At 36.2% G+C, this 20,411-nt stretch overlaps 1 protein-coding gene across 3 annotated transcripts; it reads left to right on the top strand.

The window, feature by feature from the left end:
- Positions 1 to 1,065: 1,065 nt before the first annotated feature.
- LOC133441142 (C-type lectin domain family 12 member B-like) lies at positions 1,066 to 18,726 on the top strand. 3 transcript variants are annotated; one of them, XM_061718537.1, is made up of 9 exons: positions 1,066 to 1,167; positions 10,779 to 10,844; positions 13,570 to 13,635; positions 14,812 to 14,883; positions 15,522 to 15,623; positions 16,698 to 17,051; positions 17,433 to 17,587; positions 17,670 to 17,785; positions 18,114 to 18,726. In XM_061718537.1, the coding sequence occupies exons 1-9, from the start codon at positions 1,107 to 1,109 to the stop codon at positions 18,259 to 18,261; spliced, it is 1,140 nt and encodes a 379-aa protein (XP_061574521.1). In that variant the 5' UTR covers positions 1,066 to 1,106; the 3' UTR covers positions 18,262 to 18,726. The 3 variants fall into 3 exon arrangements, with proteins under 3 accessions (XP_061574521.1, XP_061574522.1, XP_061574523.1); XM_061718538.1 differs by lacking the exon at positions 13,570 to 13,635; XM_061718539.1 differs by lacking the exons at positions 13,570 to 13,635; positions 14,812 to 14,883.
- The last annotated feature ends 1,685 nt before the right edge of the window (positions 18,727 to 20,411 follow it).

The raw sequence follows: 20,411 nt of genomic DNA, 5'->3' as shown, positions 1-20,411 counted from the left end.
TTATTAAGCTGTTGATATAGCAAAATATGTTTCACAGATGTTTTAAATAATTCATGAGAAAGTTTGACAAGGTGGGGAGGAAGTGAATTCTATATCTTGGAACCTCTAAGAGATCTTAAAATGAGATGAAATAGTTTGCGATTGTGGGGGTTGAAACTGGGAGGCTTTACGGGTTGAATAATTATGAAATTCATTGTTCGGGGAAAAGAAAATGTGAAAAAAGTTAGGAAGAGTTTTATTTAAAGAACCATATACAAATTGAGCAATGTGGAGGTTATTAATCTGATAGATATTACGGATACCAAGTTTACGAAACAAAGGTAACGAGTGACTTCTTAGAGGCGAAGAGGCTCGTTTTTTCAACTAAGAATTGGTTGTAATTTTGTTTGGCTAGTACAGGCCCAAGTAATGTTGCAATAACTAATAAAGGGATAAATCATAGAGTAATAAAGGTTGTGTGAAACTTTTGTTTTGAGGAGATAACGGATTTTCCCAATTATTCCAATGTCTTTTGCAATTTTAGATGAAATTAGTGAAATATGAGGTTTCCATGGTAGGTTTTCATCAATTAGCACACCAAGAAAACAACTCGATTTAACATTTGAAACATTATCAATCATCACTCTAACATTTTAAAGTTAGAGTCCAAAATGACACCAAGGTTTTTGGCCATATCTTTGTGGTTCAAGGGGTCCTTGATCCACATCTGAGTCACAGGCAGCACTGGGACGAAAAAGTAGGACCTCAGTTTTATTTTCATTAAAATTTTAAAAGTTTAAAACCATCCAGTAAAGATGGAATTCATGCAAAAACACGCCAACTCTTTGTCTCATGACAATGTGAACACAAACAGAAATACTTCCCAGAAGAGACGAAACAATAGCACGTAGTCATCAGCGTACCAACAACATCTCCTGCATGACTTCAGGTTGGTCCCTGTGTTTAGGTCACATGTTCAGAGAAAGAGGAACCCGTTTGTTCTCCATGGGGGTCAGTTGTTTTTTTTAAATATATTTATTTAATCAAGAGCTTTTTAACATCAGTGACAGCCTCTGTTGATGCTCACTCTCACCCGCCGCTCTGAAGCGACTGGAGGATTAATAAGGATGGAGGAAGAAATCAATTATTCCACATTGGTCTTCAAAAATAGCGCCCGTCCTGCACAAAGTAAGTGACTCCTGCTTTGATTTAAAACTTTTAAGGTGTATAAGATATTTTTGACGTTTCAGAGGGTTCTGTGAGGAGGACTTGTGGAGTCTCTGGTTAGGTGTTTCTCACCAGATTACGTTTGGTGGCACCCTTCTTTAAAAAAACAAAACAACTTTCTCTCAAATAACCCGACAACTTACTGGCATCCAAGCTATTTTATTACTTTTAACACAAATCAGACTTTGCTTTTGAGTTTTGATTCATTTCACATTTGATGATTTTTACCCTGAATTTACTCTTCTGTTGAACAATCACTGACAAGAAGTGGTTTCTTTGGATCCGAGAAAGACTTCGATTTCTACCAGCAAGTAGAGTTCAATTCCTCATGCTGAGAGAGTGTACTAATAAGCAACTTCTTAACGTTGCTAAAGTAATATACAGTATTGGTGTATTAAGAAAATGAATAAAGCAGAAAACATATATATATATATATATATATATATATATATATATATATATATATATATATATATATATATATACATACATACATACATACAAACACATAACTCCAGCACCAATTGCTGATATATACACAACTCCAAGACAGTCCACAATACAATCCCAAATTCCCCAATTTAAATAATCCCATAAATTAGTCCATGGCAACTGAAAAAACATGATTAATTCTCACCAGCGTGATTCTGTCTCCAAAGCAGATAAATCCACAGGAACTGGCGTCCGAGGTGATCCTGCTTGTAGAGATGTGAATAATCCAGTGGAAATGTTTTATGTGGAAGCGGATCAGGGATATCCAACACTCCTCAGACTAGTGATGTGCCGATTGATACTGAAATATCGCTAGTTCCGATACCAGATCTGTTTGCTCAAAAATCGATTCTCAAATGAAAATGGACACTTTGATACTTCAGTCACTTGTACATCATAAACAGGAATATGGTGGAAAGTAACTAAACTATTCAGATTTTGTCTAAATGACACGCTGCTGGTAGGAACTGCTTTCATTTTCATTTTTATAGTAGTTCTTACTTTTTATTCTATTATTTATTTTAATGGTTTTATTATTTTACTTTTTTAGTGATGGAAACACCATTTTCAAACACTTTTCTGTTGTTATAACAGCTCGCCTGTATTGTGAATGAGGCGCTACCTCAGTATCCTTCTGACTTTAAAATAAATAGTTAAATAAGTGACTCTGATGTTTTGTATTCTTAAACTATCTAAAATATTAATTTTTTTTTTTTTTTTAGATGTAGCGGCACATTACGTTTTTTTTGCACAATGTATTGGTGTGTCTAATCGGTATTGCCGATACCAGCCTTAATTTTACTCAATATCAGACTTCAATTGTACGAGGCATACAACGAAATTAAAGTCAAAGTCAAAGTAGCTTTATTATCGATTCATCACATGTAAAACATACAAGAAATCGAGAGGACGTTTCCCACTTCCCTCGGTGAAACATATAAAGTGCGCAGGCACAGGCACAACAGATAGGAGATCTAAAAAGCAGCACGGATTGGTGTTTTCCTTCAAAATGTTTAAAGGGGACATATTATGGCATTTAATGTATATTTTAAAAAGGCATTGAATGTCTTAAAAACAATATAAAGCTTGTTTTTTCTACATAAATCAGAAATTCAGAAATATGATAATGAGGCTCTGTGCTGATTGGCTGCTTGAATGACGTGTAGGAGGGAAGGGAACAAAGCGTCGCTCCGGGCAGAATAGCAGCGGCTGCGTAGCAAAGCGTGTCCACGGTTCTGCATTAAATCGACGCCTACCCTACGCCGTAGGCTCTGCGTTGGTGTAACGCGGAACCATAAATCAGCCTTTAGTCACCTCGTCTTCACACAGGAAGATTTAATTTAATTCTAAACAGGTACACCACAGTTATTTACTCCGATTCCTCATTTCATTTATGTTACAAGACAAATGAATCATGTTAACTGTAAAGAAATCACAACACTGAATTTTCACAAATGGCAACTTTATTGTTAAAATATATAAATAACATTGCTGGCTCAAGGAAGGGCCGTGCGTCTTCTGAATGTGTCATTGAACAGCTTCAGGTGCATTGCTTGGAAAATCTGAAACCATAAAGAGAAGAAAAATGTATTACGGTACTAATAGAGCCGCCGGTGCCCGGAGCCCCGGGCCCGGGGCTCCTCGACGGTCCGGTCCGTGAGCAGCTCCGGCAGCAGCTCCGGTGCTCCGGAGATAAGCTAAATACTTAGCCCATGCAAAGATCATACTTTTTAGACAAATATAAATAACATAAAAAAAATAACGTCACTTACCGCTGCCTCGTGTGCAGTTGCCGGGTCCGTACTGTGGGAACTGATCCTTTTATGAGGGTAAATGTCGATGCAAAACCTCATTTTTACTGTCCCCTCTCTGTGGAAACAGCCACCGCTTCTAAACAATGGCTGAAGCTCCAGCCGGCGGAGAGAGTTGTGGGCGTGGTTTCAGCAGCGGAGGCCGACCTATGGAAATCTGCTCCCGTCGTTACGTAAGGACGGGAGCAGATTCAGAACGGCTCAAAACAGTCACATGACACTGGGGGATTCTGCCGGGCGGGGGTACAGACCTTGCAGAAATTCACAAGAGTACCTGGCTGCAGGCAAGATGGCCGACAAGGGCGCGGCCATTTTTTCCAACCATACCGGAATTCCAGACCGGAAGTTGGTCTTCTTCGTGTATATTATTATTCGTCGCGCTGAACCAGACCGGGAGTTGGTCTTCTTTTTTTTTTTTTTTTTTAATAGAAACTTTATTGAAAGGTCAGACGTTACAATTAGTGAAACACATTCAGGTGTTCCCAATGCAGGTAGTAATGTACATGTCCCATTACAACAGTAATAATAAACAACAATTAAACAAATGTAGTACATATAATGGCATGACGTTATTGATAGAAAAGATTATAACAGCTGAGTGAATTGAGCATGACGAATAAAACAGCATTAGAAATCCAGAAAGAGTAACAAGGGAACATAAAACTGACCCTAATGTGACATATTTTAAAATGCTTTAACCTAAAGTGCAACAGACTGAATAAAATAAATAATAAACAGACATAATGAAATAAAAGGAACTTATATAAATAAGTAATTAAATTAATAAAGTAATAAAACTAGTAAGGAAAAAAAGCAGCTTTTATAAGGGGGAATTCAGACTGATTTTATCCAATTCAGTAGGGAAAATTCTTTAAGAGATCATATAAATTTCGTGCCTTAATTGTTGTTATACGTTTTAGAGATTTCAAATACATTTTAAATTCGTTCATAAATACACAAAATTTGGGGGATGATTTTAGGGTCCTATTCTTGTGGATAAAAAATTTGGCCAAGCAGAGGATTACATTGCAACAGAGTTCATCATTTTTGTTTTTCAAGATCATACCAAAAGTTACATTATCTCTAGAAATAGAGGATGGGAACGATGCAATTTTCCGTTTAATAAATTTGTGAAGGTTATTCCAGAATGTTTGTATTGCATCACAAGAGAAGAAAATATGGTCCGTAGTTTCAATTTCATTTTTTAAATGAAAATTAAAATTTTTTTTTTTAAATTAAATAAAAAAAAAAAAAAGGAAAATAACTCATATTCACTATTCACTCATAATTTTTCCCCCCATGGATCCGTTTTATGGAATAACAGAGTGATAATAGTAAATAGAAAATCGTTATTTAAAAGAGATTGGTATGAGGCAGGCATTTTATTTGTGAAGGATATGATGGATTCTGGTGGAGGTCTTCTGGACTACAGGACATGGTTAGGAAAATATAAAATAAATTGTACTCAGAGGGAATATAACAGGATCCTTAAAGCAATTCCTATTCCACTTCTGCATTTAATCCAGAATACTTTGTTATTTTCAAGTGTTGAATCAACACTACCAAGACTGATGATTAATGAATGCAACTTAAATGACAAAAAATGTAACAACAAAGTGATTAGTGCTGCGTGGAAATCAATATTTTTTTACGATTTCAACAGAGGACGTAAATTCCAAGGGCTTGAGAAAGTAACAGTATCTATGTTGGAAAAAGCTCACTCTAAATATATTAAATGGCCTATTTCCCCAAAGATGAAAGAAACTCACTTTAAGATACTGCATAAAGTCTACCCAGTTGCAGAATTTCTTAAAAAAAGATTTAAGTTTGAAGTTGACCTGTGTACTTTCTGTAATGCAGCAGATGAAACTTTAGATCATATGTTTTTCTTATGTCCTGTGTCCAGAAACTTCTGGAAAGAATTGAGAAGTTGGTTATTACTTAAAATAGATGACATACCAGTTTTTGATATTTCTCATATTTTTTTATATGTAGACAATTTGAAGGCTGTTATATCTGATATGATAAATATAATTATTATCATGGGTAAATATCATATTCACTGCTGTAAATGGAGAAATGGTAAACCCTCCTTTGATTGGTTTTTAAATGATTTTAAATTGTTCTTTTTGTCCCTCAAAAAAATTGATTCCAGCAAATTGGCTAAAAAGATTTGTGACGACATATCTTGTTTTTTGCTTTTGTGATTCATGCCTCAGACCTTGCTCCTATTTTGTTATGGTTTTTGTTTTGCCTGATTTTGAAAATATATGCAAATGGTTTTACTAGTATTTTAAAATAACAACCCCTGTTTGTTTTGTTTGTTTTGTTTTGATTCATTTCTACACATATATATATATATATATATATATATATATATATATATATATATATATATATATATATATATATATATATATATATATATATATATATATATATATTTTGTACATGGCTTATACTTGATGACAACATTCCACGTCATGTTTAAAATGTATTAATGTCCTTACGAGAAAATGTTATGATACTGTGTTATTGTATGTTCAATAAAAAAAAAAAAAAAAAAAAAAAAAAAAAACGAGGAAAGACAAACCTCCGGATCAGCGCGACGAATAATATACACGAAGAAGACCAACTTCCGGTCTGGTTCAGCGCGACGAATAATAATATACACGAAGAAGACCAACTTCCGGTCTGGAATTCCGGTATGGCTGGAAAAAATGGCCGCGCCCTTGTCGGCCATCTTGCCTGCAGCCAGGTCCCTCTCGAAATTCATGGAATTTCATCTTTCCTGTGTTGGCAGGGTGAGGGGAGACCACTTTATATATGTTAAAACAAGAAAAAACGTGTTTTTCATAATAGGTCCCCTTTAAGTAAAAAAAAAAAAAAAAGTAGAATAAGTATAAAATAAAATAGTACAAAATAAAATAGACTCTGTATTCAGTATACTGTATATACAATACAGTGACTGCAATGTGCCAAAGTCCTGCAGGCTGCTACAACAGAAGGCACAAATAAAAAAGGAAATACATTCAGGTAAAAAAATGGAAATCCAAACAATAAGGTAAACCTAAAACAAAGAAATGAGGAACTTGACAAAACCAGTGGACCGAGATGATTTCCTGCTTTCCATCCACACACTGTGGTTGCGTCTGTCCAAATCTGTTTCAAATGTAAATCAGATTTTTACAAATCACATTTAATTGTAGTTTTAGGCCACTCAGACTCTCAAGTATATCTGCGGATGCTAAAAACTGAATTTCAATAAGGAAGTTGTCATGGGTTCATTCGTACATGAGGCCTGAGCGTGCCTGCTGAATGAGTGATGGCAGTTGTGGATTATTCATTCATTCATTTAATGGGTCCTGCAAACTTTACTTTGGGTTTTCGTTTCTTCTTTTTAATAAGTTGATTTACTAATTAAATGTGCACTTTTACAGTTTTTCACAATTGTTTAAACACATTTATTGGAACATCAGACACAATATGCACAACCTGAAACCCATTTTTCAGGTGGCTAAACCAATCCTGCTGAACTCCAAGCACATTTACTGCTCTAGACTCACATTCCCATTCCATACCACACATTCCTCACAACACTACACACAATTCCCAATACCCTGCACACTCTTCCTGAATTCCCTCTCTTGCTGTTCACACAGAACACACAGTCAATCACATTTCTAAACTCCAAAGGCTGTTGTGCAATATGCAATCAGCTATTTTCCATTGAATTCTTATTCATTGATGAAGCAGGGTTCAACCTTGTAAAAAGAAGGCGCCAAGGGAGGAATATCATCGGCCAGCGTGCCATCACAGAGGTCCCTGGCCAACATGGAGGGAACATAACAATGTGTGCTGCCATCAATCACCATGGCGTCCTCCATCACCATGCCACCCTTGGCCCCTACAACACTACACTTCTTCTAGCATTCCTGGACCAGCTCTACAACATCATTGTCCAGCCAGACCAGATGGAGGACACAGAGGTGGTCAGGTTCATTGTTATCTGGGACAATGTCAGTTTCCACCGGGCTGCTCTGGTCCGTGAGTGGTTCAGGGTCCATCCAGAAGTTGATGTCCTATATTTCCCTCCATACTCTCCCTTCCTCAACCCAATTGAGGAATTTTTCTCTGCCTGGAGATGGAAGGTATACGAGAGAAATCCTCAGACACGCATCCCACTGCTGCAGGCCATGGAGGACGCATGTGGCGATGTCTCTGCTGAGGCCTGTCAAGGCTTCATGCGGCATTGTAGGAGATTGTTCCCCCGCTGCTTGGTCAGGGAGAACATCGCTGCTCGGCCAGGGAGAACATCGCTGCTCGGCCAGGGAGAACATCGCTGCTCGGCCAGGGAGAACATCGCTGCTCGGCCAGGGAGAACATCGCTGCTTGGCCAGGGAGAACATCGCTGCTTGGCCAGGGAGAACATCGCCTGCGACGTGAATGAGGTCCTGTGGCCAGCCAGGGATGAAAGGCAGTATGCTGCCTAATACTTTTGTTCTGTTTCTATTTTCTGTCAAGTTTTCATCCACAGCTTGCTGTGATGTCCAGTGGACTGCACATTTTGAGTCCAAATACTGTAAAATATTATTTGTGTTACAGTAAAGAAATGTGTGTTGTTTTCCATTTGAGTAGCCTATACATAAGAATACTATATGGTGATATATTACAACAGCTGAAGGTGTAACACTGAACATACAAATGCTTGATTCTGCTGAGGCATTCATTCATTCATTCATTCATTCATAGTGTTTTCCATTCATACTATAGTGTCTTCCATTCTGCACATCAGTGTTCAGTGGGTGCTTAGAAACGTCTTCTCAAATGATGTATGTGTTTGGCATGTGAGAAGGAAATACCATTTAGTGAAGAGTTAACACTGTATTGAGGGTAGAGTGTGCTTTTGCAATAGAAGTGTAGGATTTTGGATTTTGTGTGTGAGTTTTGTAATTTGTGTTTAGAGTTTTGAGAAAGTGAGGTGGTCTATCAGGAAATGTGTTTAAACAATTGTGAAAAACTGTAATAGCTGTTCATTTTGGTTGTTTTGAGAAAGCAGCATTGTTGTGAGATCAGCTGAGTGTGACTGAGACGGGATTTATGGGGTTAAGCCAAGGCAAGTTTATTAGTATAGCACAATTCACCACAAGGTAATTCAAAGTGCTTTACATCAATATTAAAAGCGGGAACACACAAACAGTAAATAACAAATAAAATGAAATAAAACAATAAGAAAAGAGGTAAAATAATAAAAAGCTCAAGTTGATAAAAAGTAAGGGCAGTAGAGTACAGCGGGTACATCTCATTCTTACAATGGCAAGAATTACGTTTCTATACGATCAAAACGTACAAAGACCGGGTCAAATACAGTATTACAAAAGTAATCTGTAACAATTAACAAAAAATTAACAAAAACAAATAACAAATTACGCAATTTAAAAACAAAAAAAAAACACTTTTCAATAATTAAAAAAAACGAACAAAAAAACAAAAACAAAACTACAACAAAGTTATGAAATAACACAAAATAGCTGTCGTCAAACACAGATACTCGTATTCTTTTTTGATTCAAAGAAAAAAAAATATGACAATGGTGGTAAAAAGAGAGAGAGAAAAAAAAAGAAAACCCACCTAACTTAACCATTATCATGATATTTCTTCATCAAACTGGCTTATTATTCTTTTAAATGTAATGTTTGATTTGCATTCTTTGGCTTCTGTATCCAGATTGTTCCATAAACTGATACCTTTTACAAAAACACAACGTTCCATTAATTTTGTCCTGAATTTTCTTTTTTTAAAGATCTCTGTTCCTTTTAAGTTATACTTATTTTCTCTTTTTTTTTCTTATTTTCTTTTTTCTCTTTTTTCTTTTTCTTTTCTTTTTCTCTTTGTAACCATATTTGCCTGATTATGCACTAAATGGAGTTGACAAACTGTGTTTCCCTTATGTAACAGTACATTTTAAGGACAATTGTCAGATTTTAGCCCAGTTAGGGAATTTTTAACAAATATTTACATATATTTGGACTTTCCTTTGGTTAGTATTAGGTAGAATTAACAATCCTCTTCTCATTTGTTTCGAAGCATACTGATGATGATTATGACCAGACGGTTCAGTTTTATCCTCATCAGTTCCTCAGGACGTGTCTTTAGTTTGCATTTGCAAACTGTAATCTGGCTTTTTTAAGGTGGTTTTGGATTTCTGTTCAGTTTGTGTAGACGCTGACTGTGTCTTACTGTGGATGATGATGCTCTAACTGGTTTCAGGCAGCATCGTTACAAACTCTTTCATTGATCTTCCAATTCCAATTGGTCCAATTGGGAATTTATCCCCCAAAACGCACATAATTACATAATGTGTGCAAAAAAAAAAAAGCTCTTGGTCTCCATGACTAGATTACGGAAGAGTATTAGGGCCATGGAAGAGAAAAAATATTTGAGAGGGGAAGATTTTTTTTTATTGTGCACTTCGAGAAAAAAGTCAAAATGTCGAGATTAATGTTGAAATACAATTTCAAGAATAAAGTCGAAATTTCGTAAATAAAGTCAAAATTGCGCCTTTTTTCTCAACATTTCAACTTTATTTTACGAAATTTTGACTTTATTCTTGAAATTGTATTTCAACATTAATCTTGACATTTCGACTTTTTTCTCAAAATTGTACTTCAACATTATTCTCAACATTTCGACTTTTTTCTCAACATTTAGATTTTTTTTCTCAAAGTGCTTAATGAAAAAAAAAACTTTCCTCCTCTAAAATATTATATATTATTTTTCTCCTGCTATTTTTTGGTGATTGTTATATCAATGTCTTCATCAAGAAAAATGATATAGTATGCGTGTAAATATGTAAATATGTATGCATCTTTACGGTCATTTCTTTTTTGAGTGACAGCTACATTACTGATTACGGTCCTTATGGAGCTCAGAGAACATTATTACTATTATTTTGAAATATTTGGATTGTTGTGCCCTTTATTGCTCTAACAGACCATCATAACACCAGCATGGCTACCATGGGATCCATGAATCTGTACAAAACGACAACAAAAAATAAACAAATAAATTTAAATTTTACACACAGAGCTTTACAGTCAGACGTAAAAAAGGAGATTTTAATCTTCTAACCTGCACATAAACCTCTGGTTGCAAGTACATTTTTGTGTGTAGAAAGTTTGTTGACGACACTGTGGTGGAGGATATTTGTGAAAGTCACCCTTCAGCTGTGTTGCTTCATTCCCTCGTGTTGCCATTGTTGTCTTGCAGAGGAAAAAGAGGAAGCAACAATTTATTCTGCAATCAAAACTACGCCTTCTGCAACTGCTGAACCAAGTAAGTTGTGAACTTGATTTAAACATGACGTCTTACTAAAAAAAGCACCAGTCCCTTGTGCAGCGAAGCAGTCCTACAACATGGTGCTGCCGCCCCCGTGCTTCACAGTGGAAATGATGATCTGAGGCCTGCCGGCTAAACCCAAACATGACGATGAACATTACGACCAAACCGTTCAGTTTCCATCCATCAAACCACTTTATATGTGCAGATGTTCGATAAACTCACAAAAGAAACTTATGATAAATTATAGAAATAGAGAGAGTAAATGAAATTAAATTTCTGGGAGTCATAATAGACAACAAACTATCCTGGAAGCCACACATACAGTACATTAAAGCTAAAATATCCAAATAAATTGCAATATTACACAAAGTCAAACACCTTCTTAATCAATCATCACTATACACTTTGTGCGGCTCCTTCATACTTCCATATATAAGCTACTGTGTGGAAGTGTGGGGGAACACATATAAAACAAACACGGATACAATATTTACAGTACAATTCTTATTGCTCTTTTTTGAAGTTTTAATAAAGTGGCCTTTGGAGAATCAACAAACCCACTCTTCATCAAACTGAGAGCACTCAAATTTAAGGATCTGGTCGACTTCAAAACTATACAAATCATGCACAAAGCGAATCAGCATCAGTTGCCACAAGACATCCAGAAGTTGTTTCAAATAAAAGAAAATAAACACAATCTCAGGGGAATGTGTCATTTCAAAAAACAGAATGTACGAACAAACATCAAAACCCATTGTGTATCAGTGGTGGGAGTTAATTTGTGGAACAACTGCAAAGATGAAATGAAATCATGCAAATCACCAAGTAAGTTTAAACAAATCAATACTTAATGGATACAAAATGGAAATGGACACATGAACTGAAAGCCAATGACCAAAGTGCCTTGCTCAGCTGAACCACCTTTTTTTTCTCTTTTATGCTTTTCTTTTGAGTTCTGCGAAATGAAGAAATTGTAAAAACAGAAAAGTTTTTTGAAACTTCATCCTACACCCTTTCAAATAGGAAATATTTATCTACATATAGATTTGTCTCTTTAATTTGCTTTGCTTATGCTTTCTTTTGGTATATACATTTTATGTATTCTGATAATGTTTTGTTTTTGTTTTAACCTGTTTGAATAAAAGAAAATGTTAACTATGATCTGGCTTTTTGAATTTAATTTGTTAAATGTTGGATTTGGAGCGGCTGTTTTCCCTCAGTACGTGATCTCTCAGCTCAAGTTGGAGCAGAATGTGTTTTTACTCAAACTGTTAAAATTAACGCATTAATTAATAACTTGTTAAAGCAAATTCTGTTCAATGCCAGTGTGAATTTATAAATGCACGCAACAGGTTGCAACTGCATTATCCTCCATAACAGTAAAGAATATTCCAGTAAACCCTCAAACACTTATTTTAAATAATTTATCTTTTTTATTTATTATTTGATTTTTCTTGATATTATCTATCTGGAAATATCTACAGCCTGAATCCATAATGCAAAACAACTAAATATTTTATTTTGGTATATGGCAGCAGTAAAATTAAAGCCAAACTTGAAATATGTATTTAAAATTGATATAGACTACCTTGTTACAGCTATCCCTGTCCAGTTTTTGATATTATTATGTTTTGCCTTTGTTTTATTTTGTCCTTTTTTTTGTTTGTTTGTTTGTTTTTTTATTGTTTTCCTTATTATTAATAATTAATTGTTTTCGTCGAATGCTTAGGTCTGAGGGGTGGGTTTGGAAGGGGGTGTAAATATGTGTATAATGTTTGTTTGACATCATTGTCACCGTTTATAATAATAAAGAAAATGTAATATAAATAAAAATATTTGATCACAAAAAAAAAAAAAAATGCACGCATGTTTCAGGAAATATGACCCTCCGTCCTACCTGCAGTTTGGAGAAACAAGAAGGGATGTAGCTGTAATTGACTGGAAAATACGATGTGTGAAGCATCGGTCATGTGACACATTGAAGAGCAGTTTTGAAGCCTCTTTTTCAACATAGACTGTAATGTACAATGAAAATATACTTTTTCCTCGAGCGGCTCACAGCCACGTTGCTCTGGAAACCAAGGGGTAAAAACACATTAAGGCTATAACAAAGTCAGCCTACTACCACCTTAAGAATATATCAAGGTTAAAAGATCTGATGTCTCAGCAGGACCTGGAGACACTAGTCCAGCATTCATCTTTAGTAGCTTGATTGTAACACCATCTTTACAGTCCACCTTAAAAGAGTTAGACAATTCTCCAGTCCTCATTAAAACCTAAAAGAGGACAACATCAGTCCACATCAGTCCAGATCTGAGGTCTTTACACCAGCTGCCTGTCCATCAGAGGACAGACTTGAAAGATCTGATGCTGGTCTATAAAGTTCTGGATGGTCCAGGACCAGAACACATCAGGGACCTCCTGACCCAGTATGAACCTTGACCCCTCAGGTCATCTGGATCTGGTTTTTATCAGTTCCCAGAACCAGAACCAGACATGGAGAAGCTGCATTCAGCGTCTTTGCTTCAAATGTCTGGACTGGTAAACTTGATCATATTTTAACAACTGATTTGATCTGAATTTCATCTATTGTTTTTCTTTCTTTCTTTTTTCTTTAAATTTTAAATCATGCTTTTTTTATTTATGTTTTAATGTCTTTGTACATTAAAACAGTAGATCAATAGATCTGTCTTCATTTTCTCATGTTCTCATCCTGCAGAAGAAAAAGAGGAGGGAACTATTTATTCTAACGTAAAAACTACAGATGCTGCAACAGCTGAGCAGCGTAAGTATGTGTTTCATCTAAACCACATCTCTGACGCTACGTTGATGGTTCAGAAACACAAAGAGGAGGGAAAGCGAAGGATGCTGGAGGTGAAGCAGCGAGGCGGGAAAGAAACAGGAAGTTGTGATAAAATATTGTATGCAGTTCAGGGCCGCCCCGACCAAATTGGGGCCCTAAGCTAAATGTTATTTGGAGCCACCCCACCCGCACCCTCACACCTCTCCCCATAAAAAATATCTAGTTCACAATTAAAATGACAAACTAAACTCGAATATTTACAGGATGAAATAAAATAGGAAATAAAAAGATTTTAATGCACACACTGAATTTCAGGATTTAATAAACTGATATTTCAAACTTTCAACTTTAGTTCCCTTCGACAACAAAAGCATCACTTTCCATTTTCATCAGTATTTCTCTGTAGTCTCCTCAAAACATGACTGTTGTGATTTAAATTCACCAACAGATGGTGACATTTAACTCCTTAAAAATAGTCTAAAACTTCTTAACAACATAAATTGATATATGTTGATATGTTGAATAGACAGCAGCCTTTAGGGGCCTACATATAACAGTATTTGGGTAGATTTGTTTATATTTATGAACAGAATGCAGCTATGTATATATATATATATATATATATACAGTATATACATGTGTGTATATATACAGTATATATATATATATATGTGTATGTATGTATGTATGTATGTATCTATGTGAATATGTATGTGTACAGTATATGTGTGTATGTAGATATATATAGATATAGAGCAGATGGAGTTAATATAATATTATATAATATATATATATATATATATATATATATATATATATATATATATATATATATATATATAATATTATATATTGTTTGTTTTGTTTTCTTATCTTCTCTTTTAATTGTTGTCTTTTACATGTACAAAATAAAAAATCAAATCCAAATTAAATCAAATCGATATAAAACTATAGCCGATATATTATGTTGCCCTATAAATGCCCTATGAATTTTTATTTCTACCCATGGTTTCTAAAAATGTGAGTTAAAAGCAGTATGTGTTTTTGATTAGGTTCGTAGTAAAGAGGAGGTTTAGTCGTCTCAGAGATTTCATGAATGAGGCCTGTTGGGAAGAATCTCCTCACATTTCTTTCTTTGCTGTTACTTCTGTCATTCAGGGAAAAAAGAGGAGGCGATTTATTCGGGAGTGAAGCTTGAAGAATCCACAACTACTGCGGCTGCTGTTCCAAGTAATCTGCTTTACTCAAACATGCATCACGTGTTACTGAGAACTGAACCAACTCAGGGTTTATGAGGAATAATCTTTGATTTTGTAATATCATCCCCAATATTATCAATGAAACCAGTCTGTTATGAGACATCTATCAACTTTGATGTAACAATCATCATTAGATGCTACAAAAACTAACCTAAATATGATGAGATAGGTCAAAGGAAAAACAAGTAATTGCAGTATATCAGACTGAATAATAATAATATAATAATAAACTTTATTTATATAGCACCTTTCTTAACAAAATTACAAAGTGCTTCCCAAGAACAATAAAATACATCAAGATAAAAATACAGTGCATAGTGGATACGAACATAAGACAGCAATAACCAAGTCTAAAATTAATAACAATATTGACACCACAATAAAAGCTTTTCTAAAAAGGAATGTTTATGGTAAAGATTTAAAAGCAGTGGGGGATTTAGCTGACCTGATCTCAGCAGGTAAAATAACTAGGGGCTTGGTTATTTAGGGCCTTGAAAGTCAGCAATAAAATTTTAAAATCAATATGAATCAATGCACTAAAGAAACGGTTGTAACGGACCAAAATATTGATGACTCTCTCACTGGTTCATTTTGTCTTGTTGCAAACAGAAGCTGAAGAAGCCACAAACTCGAGAACTCGTCTGCTGCTGGTCTGTTTGGGGATACCCTGCGTGCTCCTGGTGGCGAGTATCATAGTCTTGATCATCTACTGTGAGTTTCCTTTTAGCACCACATAGTTAACCCCTTCCTGACTAGGCTTACTTTGAAGTTTCCTACTCAAAAAAATGACATATCTAACTGAAAATGAGTATTTTTCAGCATCTGCAGGGTGTGTTTTCTTCTACAACGGTTCTCTGTTAGGTGTTTATTCACAACTCGGAGGCTACATTCAGAAATCATTGGCCCTACTGGCAGCCAATCAGAAGTTTAACCACACCTAACCATAGTTGTGCTGCAATGTTGGACAAATCTGGGTTCACTTCTAGGGTGAGACCCCAGTGATGTGTTGAGGGACCGTCCTCTTACCCATCGAAAGGAACCAGCTGAGGTGGTTGTGGTACTTGGTCAGGATGTCTGGGGTTGTTTCTGTCAGCCTGTTTCAATTTTAGTTTTAGTCTAGTCTTTGGGTCAAGCTATTATTTTAGTTTTTATTAGTTTTAGTCACGTTCATTCTCCTTTTAGTTGTGTCAAGTTTCAGTCGACTAAAAGTCTGAGCATTTTAGCATTTTTAGTCTTATTTTAGTCAGTCAGTCAAATTTCAGACACACAAAAAGTGAAAAAATAGACATCCTCTTTTACCGTACGACTTTTTCTTTAGACTTCCTCTTCCTCTAAAGCTAAATTCACTAACTGTTCATCACATCAATTAATTGGGTTTTTATAAGGTAATTCCAGCATGATCTGATCATGGATGGATGGATGGATGGATGGATGGATGGATGGATGGATGGATGGATGGATGGATGGATGGATGGATGGAAGCAAGGAAGGAAGGAAGGAAGGAAGGAAGGAAGGAAGGAAGGAAGGAAGGAAGGAAGGAAGGAAGGAAGGAAGGAAGGAAGGAAGGAAGGAAGGAAGGAAGGAAGGAAGGAAGGAAGGAAGGAAGGAAGGAAGGAAGGATGGATGGATGGAAAAGATAAAGGATATGTAGATGTGTCTGACTGGTACTGTATCTAACATGGATATACTTTTATTTATTTAAAATCTTGGATCTTTGAATGTTTTGAGCTCTACTATTCTATATCATAGTCTTTGACTGATTGATGTTTCTCCCTTTTGCATCAGTCACCATGGCGATGAACAAACAGGAAGCAGACCTCACAGCAAAAAATGAGCAACTGATTGCGGAAATACGAAACTTCCAAAATCGAACTGAAGAGCTGATCGTCCAAAAGAGAAACCTGGAAAATCAGACGGAGGAACTGAATGTGGAAAAAACGATCTTAGTGAATCGAACAGACCAGCTGATGGTGGAAAAGAGAGTCTTGGAGAATCAGACGGAGCAGCTGATGGTGGAAAAGAGAGTCTTGGAGAATCAGACGGAGCAGCTGAGTCGAGACAGACAAGAGCTCAACAGGACCCTGGGAATCATCTTGACGTTCGACAACTTTCCGGTTAAAGACTTATGCCCTGGCAAGAGTGAGTGCTAAGCTGTTTCATCTCAGCATTTAAGAGATTATTTGTATTAAAAATCCACAGAGATAATAATTAATATGGTACATTATGTGTGAATGTCAGGACTTTCTAGCCCACTAAAGGCCACAAACTGAAAACATGGGCCATACCTCTACTTAAGGTTTTTTTTTTTTTTTTAACTTTTTTTTAACTTTTTTCAATTTTAGCTGATGTGGTTCACTGTAAAGTTGTCATGGATATGAAAACTAGCAATGGAGACCAAAATGTTTTAAAATGTTTATTTCTGCTAAACTTTCACGCTTTAACATGATGGTTGTTTCCTTTTAAATATTTTGCTATTACATTCAACTTTGTTCCCTATGTCGCCTGTTTTCATACATACAGAGTGTCCACCGTGTCGGGATGGCTGGATTCGGTTCCACAACAAGTGCTACCTGTTTTACCATAAAAACACAACTTGGCTGACATGGTACAAAAGCCGAGACTATTGCAAAGACAGATATGCAGATCTGGTTGTTATTGATGATCTGCAAGAACAGGTGAGCCCAAAATAGCTTATTTAAAAAAAATAAATCAATCAATAACCTGTGAATGTTTATATTGAAACATTGTGAGTTTCAGGAGTTTATCAGCAGGAACATCGAGTATTACTATGACATACATCACGGATACTGGTTGCGGTTGAAGAAAACGAACAACAACTGGGTCTGGATAGATGACCACGATGATACTCTTGGGTAAAACACTTTTTTACATTATCCTTTAAACACATTATACATGTATGTGTGGGCGTCCCTATATAGGCATATATATATATATATATATATATATATATATATATACACACACACACATACATACATACATATACACATACTGTATGTGTGGGCTTCCTTCTATATATATATTTTGTGTGTATATATATATATATATATATATATATATATATATATATATATATATATATACATATATACACAAACTGTATGTACTGCTAGTTATGTTTCATGTACAACACTTGCAGTACTGTGAATATTAACAAATGTCAATGTTCTACATTTAAAGGTTCTGGATCCAAAAGGACTTTAAGGAAAATTTTTCATATGGACTGATAATCCCTCGTAGGAATATCACAGAAAACTGGAGCAAAAACGAGTCGAAATTTGAAAACAGATTCATCTGTGAACATGACGCTCTAACAACAGCCAACTAAACGCTGTTGTTCCTCTTCCTCTTCATGTTGGATGAACAACTAACCTTTGTGCATGTTTCCGTTTCTTCAGCAACAAAAATACCAACATCAATCTGCAAATAAATGCTCTCAAATGTTGTGTTTTACGTGTGTGGTGGTCTTGAGTGTCATTAAAAGGTGCCTTTAAATAAAATGTATAATTATTATTGTATTATGAAATAATTTATCTATTGGTTATATTTCCCTTTTAAAGCAAATCTAAAATCGTTTTGAAAACTTCCATTTTTTCAGATGTGCTTAAGTGTGAAATCTAAGAACAATTACGGTTAAAATAATATTTGATGAGTCAACCTGTCTGTTATTAGATGGTAAGGAGTGGAAATGTTTGTTCAGGACCAAAAACAATGAAGTGAAACAGTTTTGCTTTAGTACATGTTGGCATCAAGACATGTATTTGATGCATACCTGTCAAGTTTTGGATATAAAAATAAGGGAAATTTTCCGTCACCCGCTGTCCCACCAGCCCAACAAAGGTCCAGTTTTACATTTTAAGACAGATTTACAAGAAATCCAAAATAAGTAGCTGTCAACCACTTACAAACTAGAATTATGTGCTCAGAATCTGAGAGGCCGACCTTTGTTGACACTGAAATGCTGTGGACATTCCTATTTATGTAATTCCTATAATAAAGTCTAAATGAAAACACAAGTGAATTAAGGTACATTTATTTATTTTAAATATTTTTAGTTTATATACACATTGTTTGTCTTCAAGTGAAACATTTACATTTTCTATTAAGATTTATATTATAAAACGGGACATTTACGGGAAAATGGTGGGAAAGCGGGGTAAAATACAGTAGTTTCCCGGCCAGAATGGGAGACTTGACAGGTATGATTTGATGTCAACCTCAGGAGGAATGGCGTTACGTCAGAATAAACTATGGTTTTAAACCTCCAACAATGTCTTAGTGTCAACTGACTAAGGCCAGGCTGGTTAAACTTTGTATGTGTACAGTCACACTGTTATAGGTTACTTCTAATCAGCAGGGCCTGGGGCACTTGTCAATTGATTTGATTTGATTTGAGACATTATTTGTCTCCAAATATCAAGATATTTTGATGCAAAACATTCCATGTTTTGTTAAAAAGCTGAAAACGAAGATGACTTTTCACGTTCTAGCACAACAATGACCCAAAGATCCCATCAAAATCAACCAAGACATTCAGACAAAAAAGTCTAAAGTTTAGATGCATGAAGTTGCCAGAGACTTATTTGCAGAGACTTGATGCTGTAAGAAATGTTTCTGCTCGTTGGGAAATTGCATTAAGGTTCAATCCATCTTCTTCCGCTTATCCGGAGACTTCCTTCACCCCAGACACCTCCTCCAGCTCTTCTGAGGGGAGTCCGAGGCGTTCCCAGGCCAGCCGAGAGACATAGTCTCTCCAGCGTGTCCTGGGTCTTCCCCGGGGTCTCCTCCCGGTGGGACATGCCTGGAACACCTCCCTAGGGAGGAGGGACATGCCTGGAACACCTCCCTAGGGAGGCGTCCAGGAGGATCAGATACAGATGCCCAAGCCACCTCAGCTGACTCCTCTCAATGTGAAGGAGCAGCGGCTCGACTCCGAGCTCTTCCCGAGTGACTGAGCTTGTCACCCTATCTCTAAGGGAGCGTCCAGCCACCCTGACAAGGAATCTCGTCCGCTTGTATCCGCAATCTTGTCCTTTCTGTCATTACCCAAAGTTTGTGACCATAGGTGAGGGTAGGGGCGTAGATTGACCAGTAAATCGAGAGCTTCGCCTTTCGTCTCAGCTCCTTTTTCACAGCGATGTCAATCTCACGCTCCATTTTTCCCTTGCTCGTGAACAAGACCCCGAGATATTTAAAATCTTCGACTTGAGGCAGGACTTCTCCACCCACCCGGAGAAGGCACGCCACCTTTTTCAGGTGTAGAACCATGGCCTTGGTTTTTCAAGGTGCTGATTCTCATCGCAGCCGCTACGTACTTGGTTTCAAACCACCCCAGCACATGCTGAAGGTCCCGGCCCCATGAAGCCAACAGGAGAACATCATCTGCAAAAAGCAGAGAATAGATCCTGTGGTTCCCCAACTGGATCCTCTCCGGCCTCTCCATAAAAATGATGAGCAGAACAGAACAAACCTGCAATT

The sequence above is a fragment of the Cololabis saira genome, chromosome 3 (assembly GCF_033807715.1).
Source record: "Cololabis saira isolate AMF1-May2022 chromosome 3, fColSai1.1, whole genome shotgun sequence".
NCBI lineage: Eukaryota > Metazoa > Chordata > Actinopteri > Beloniformes > Belonidae > Cololabis > Cololabis saira.
Note: the sequence above shows the minus strand (reverse complement) of the source record. Positions and strands in the feature narration are given on the sequence as shown.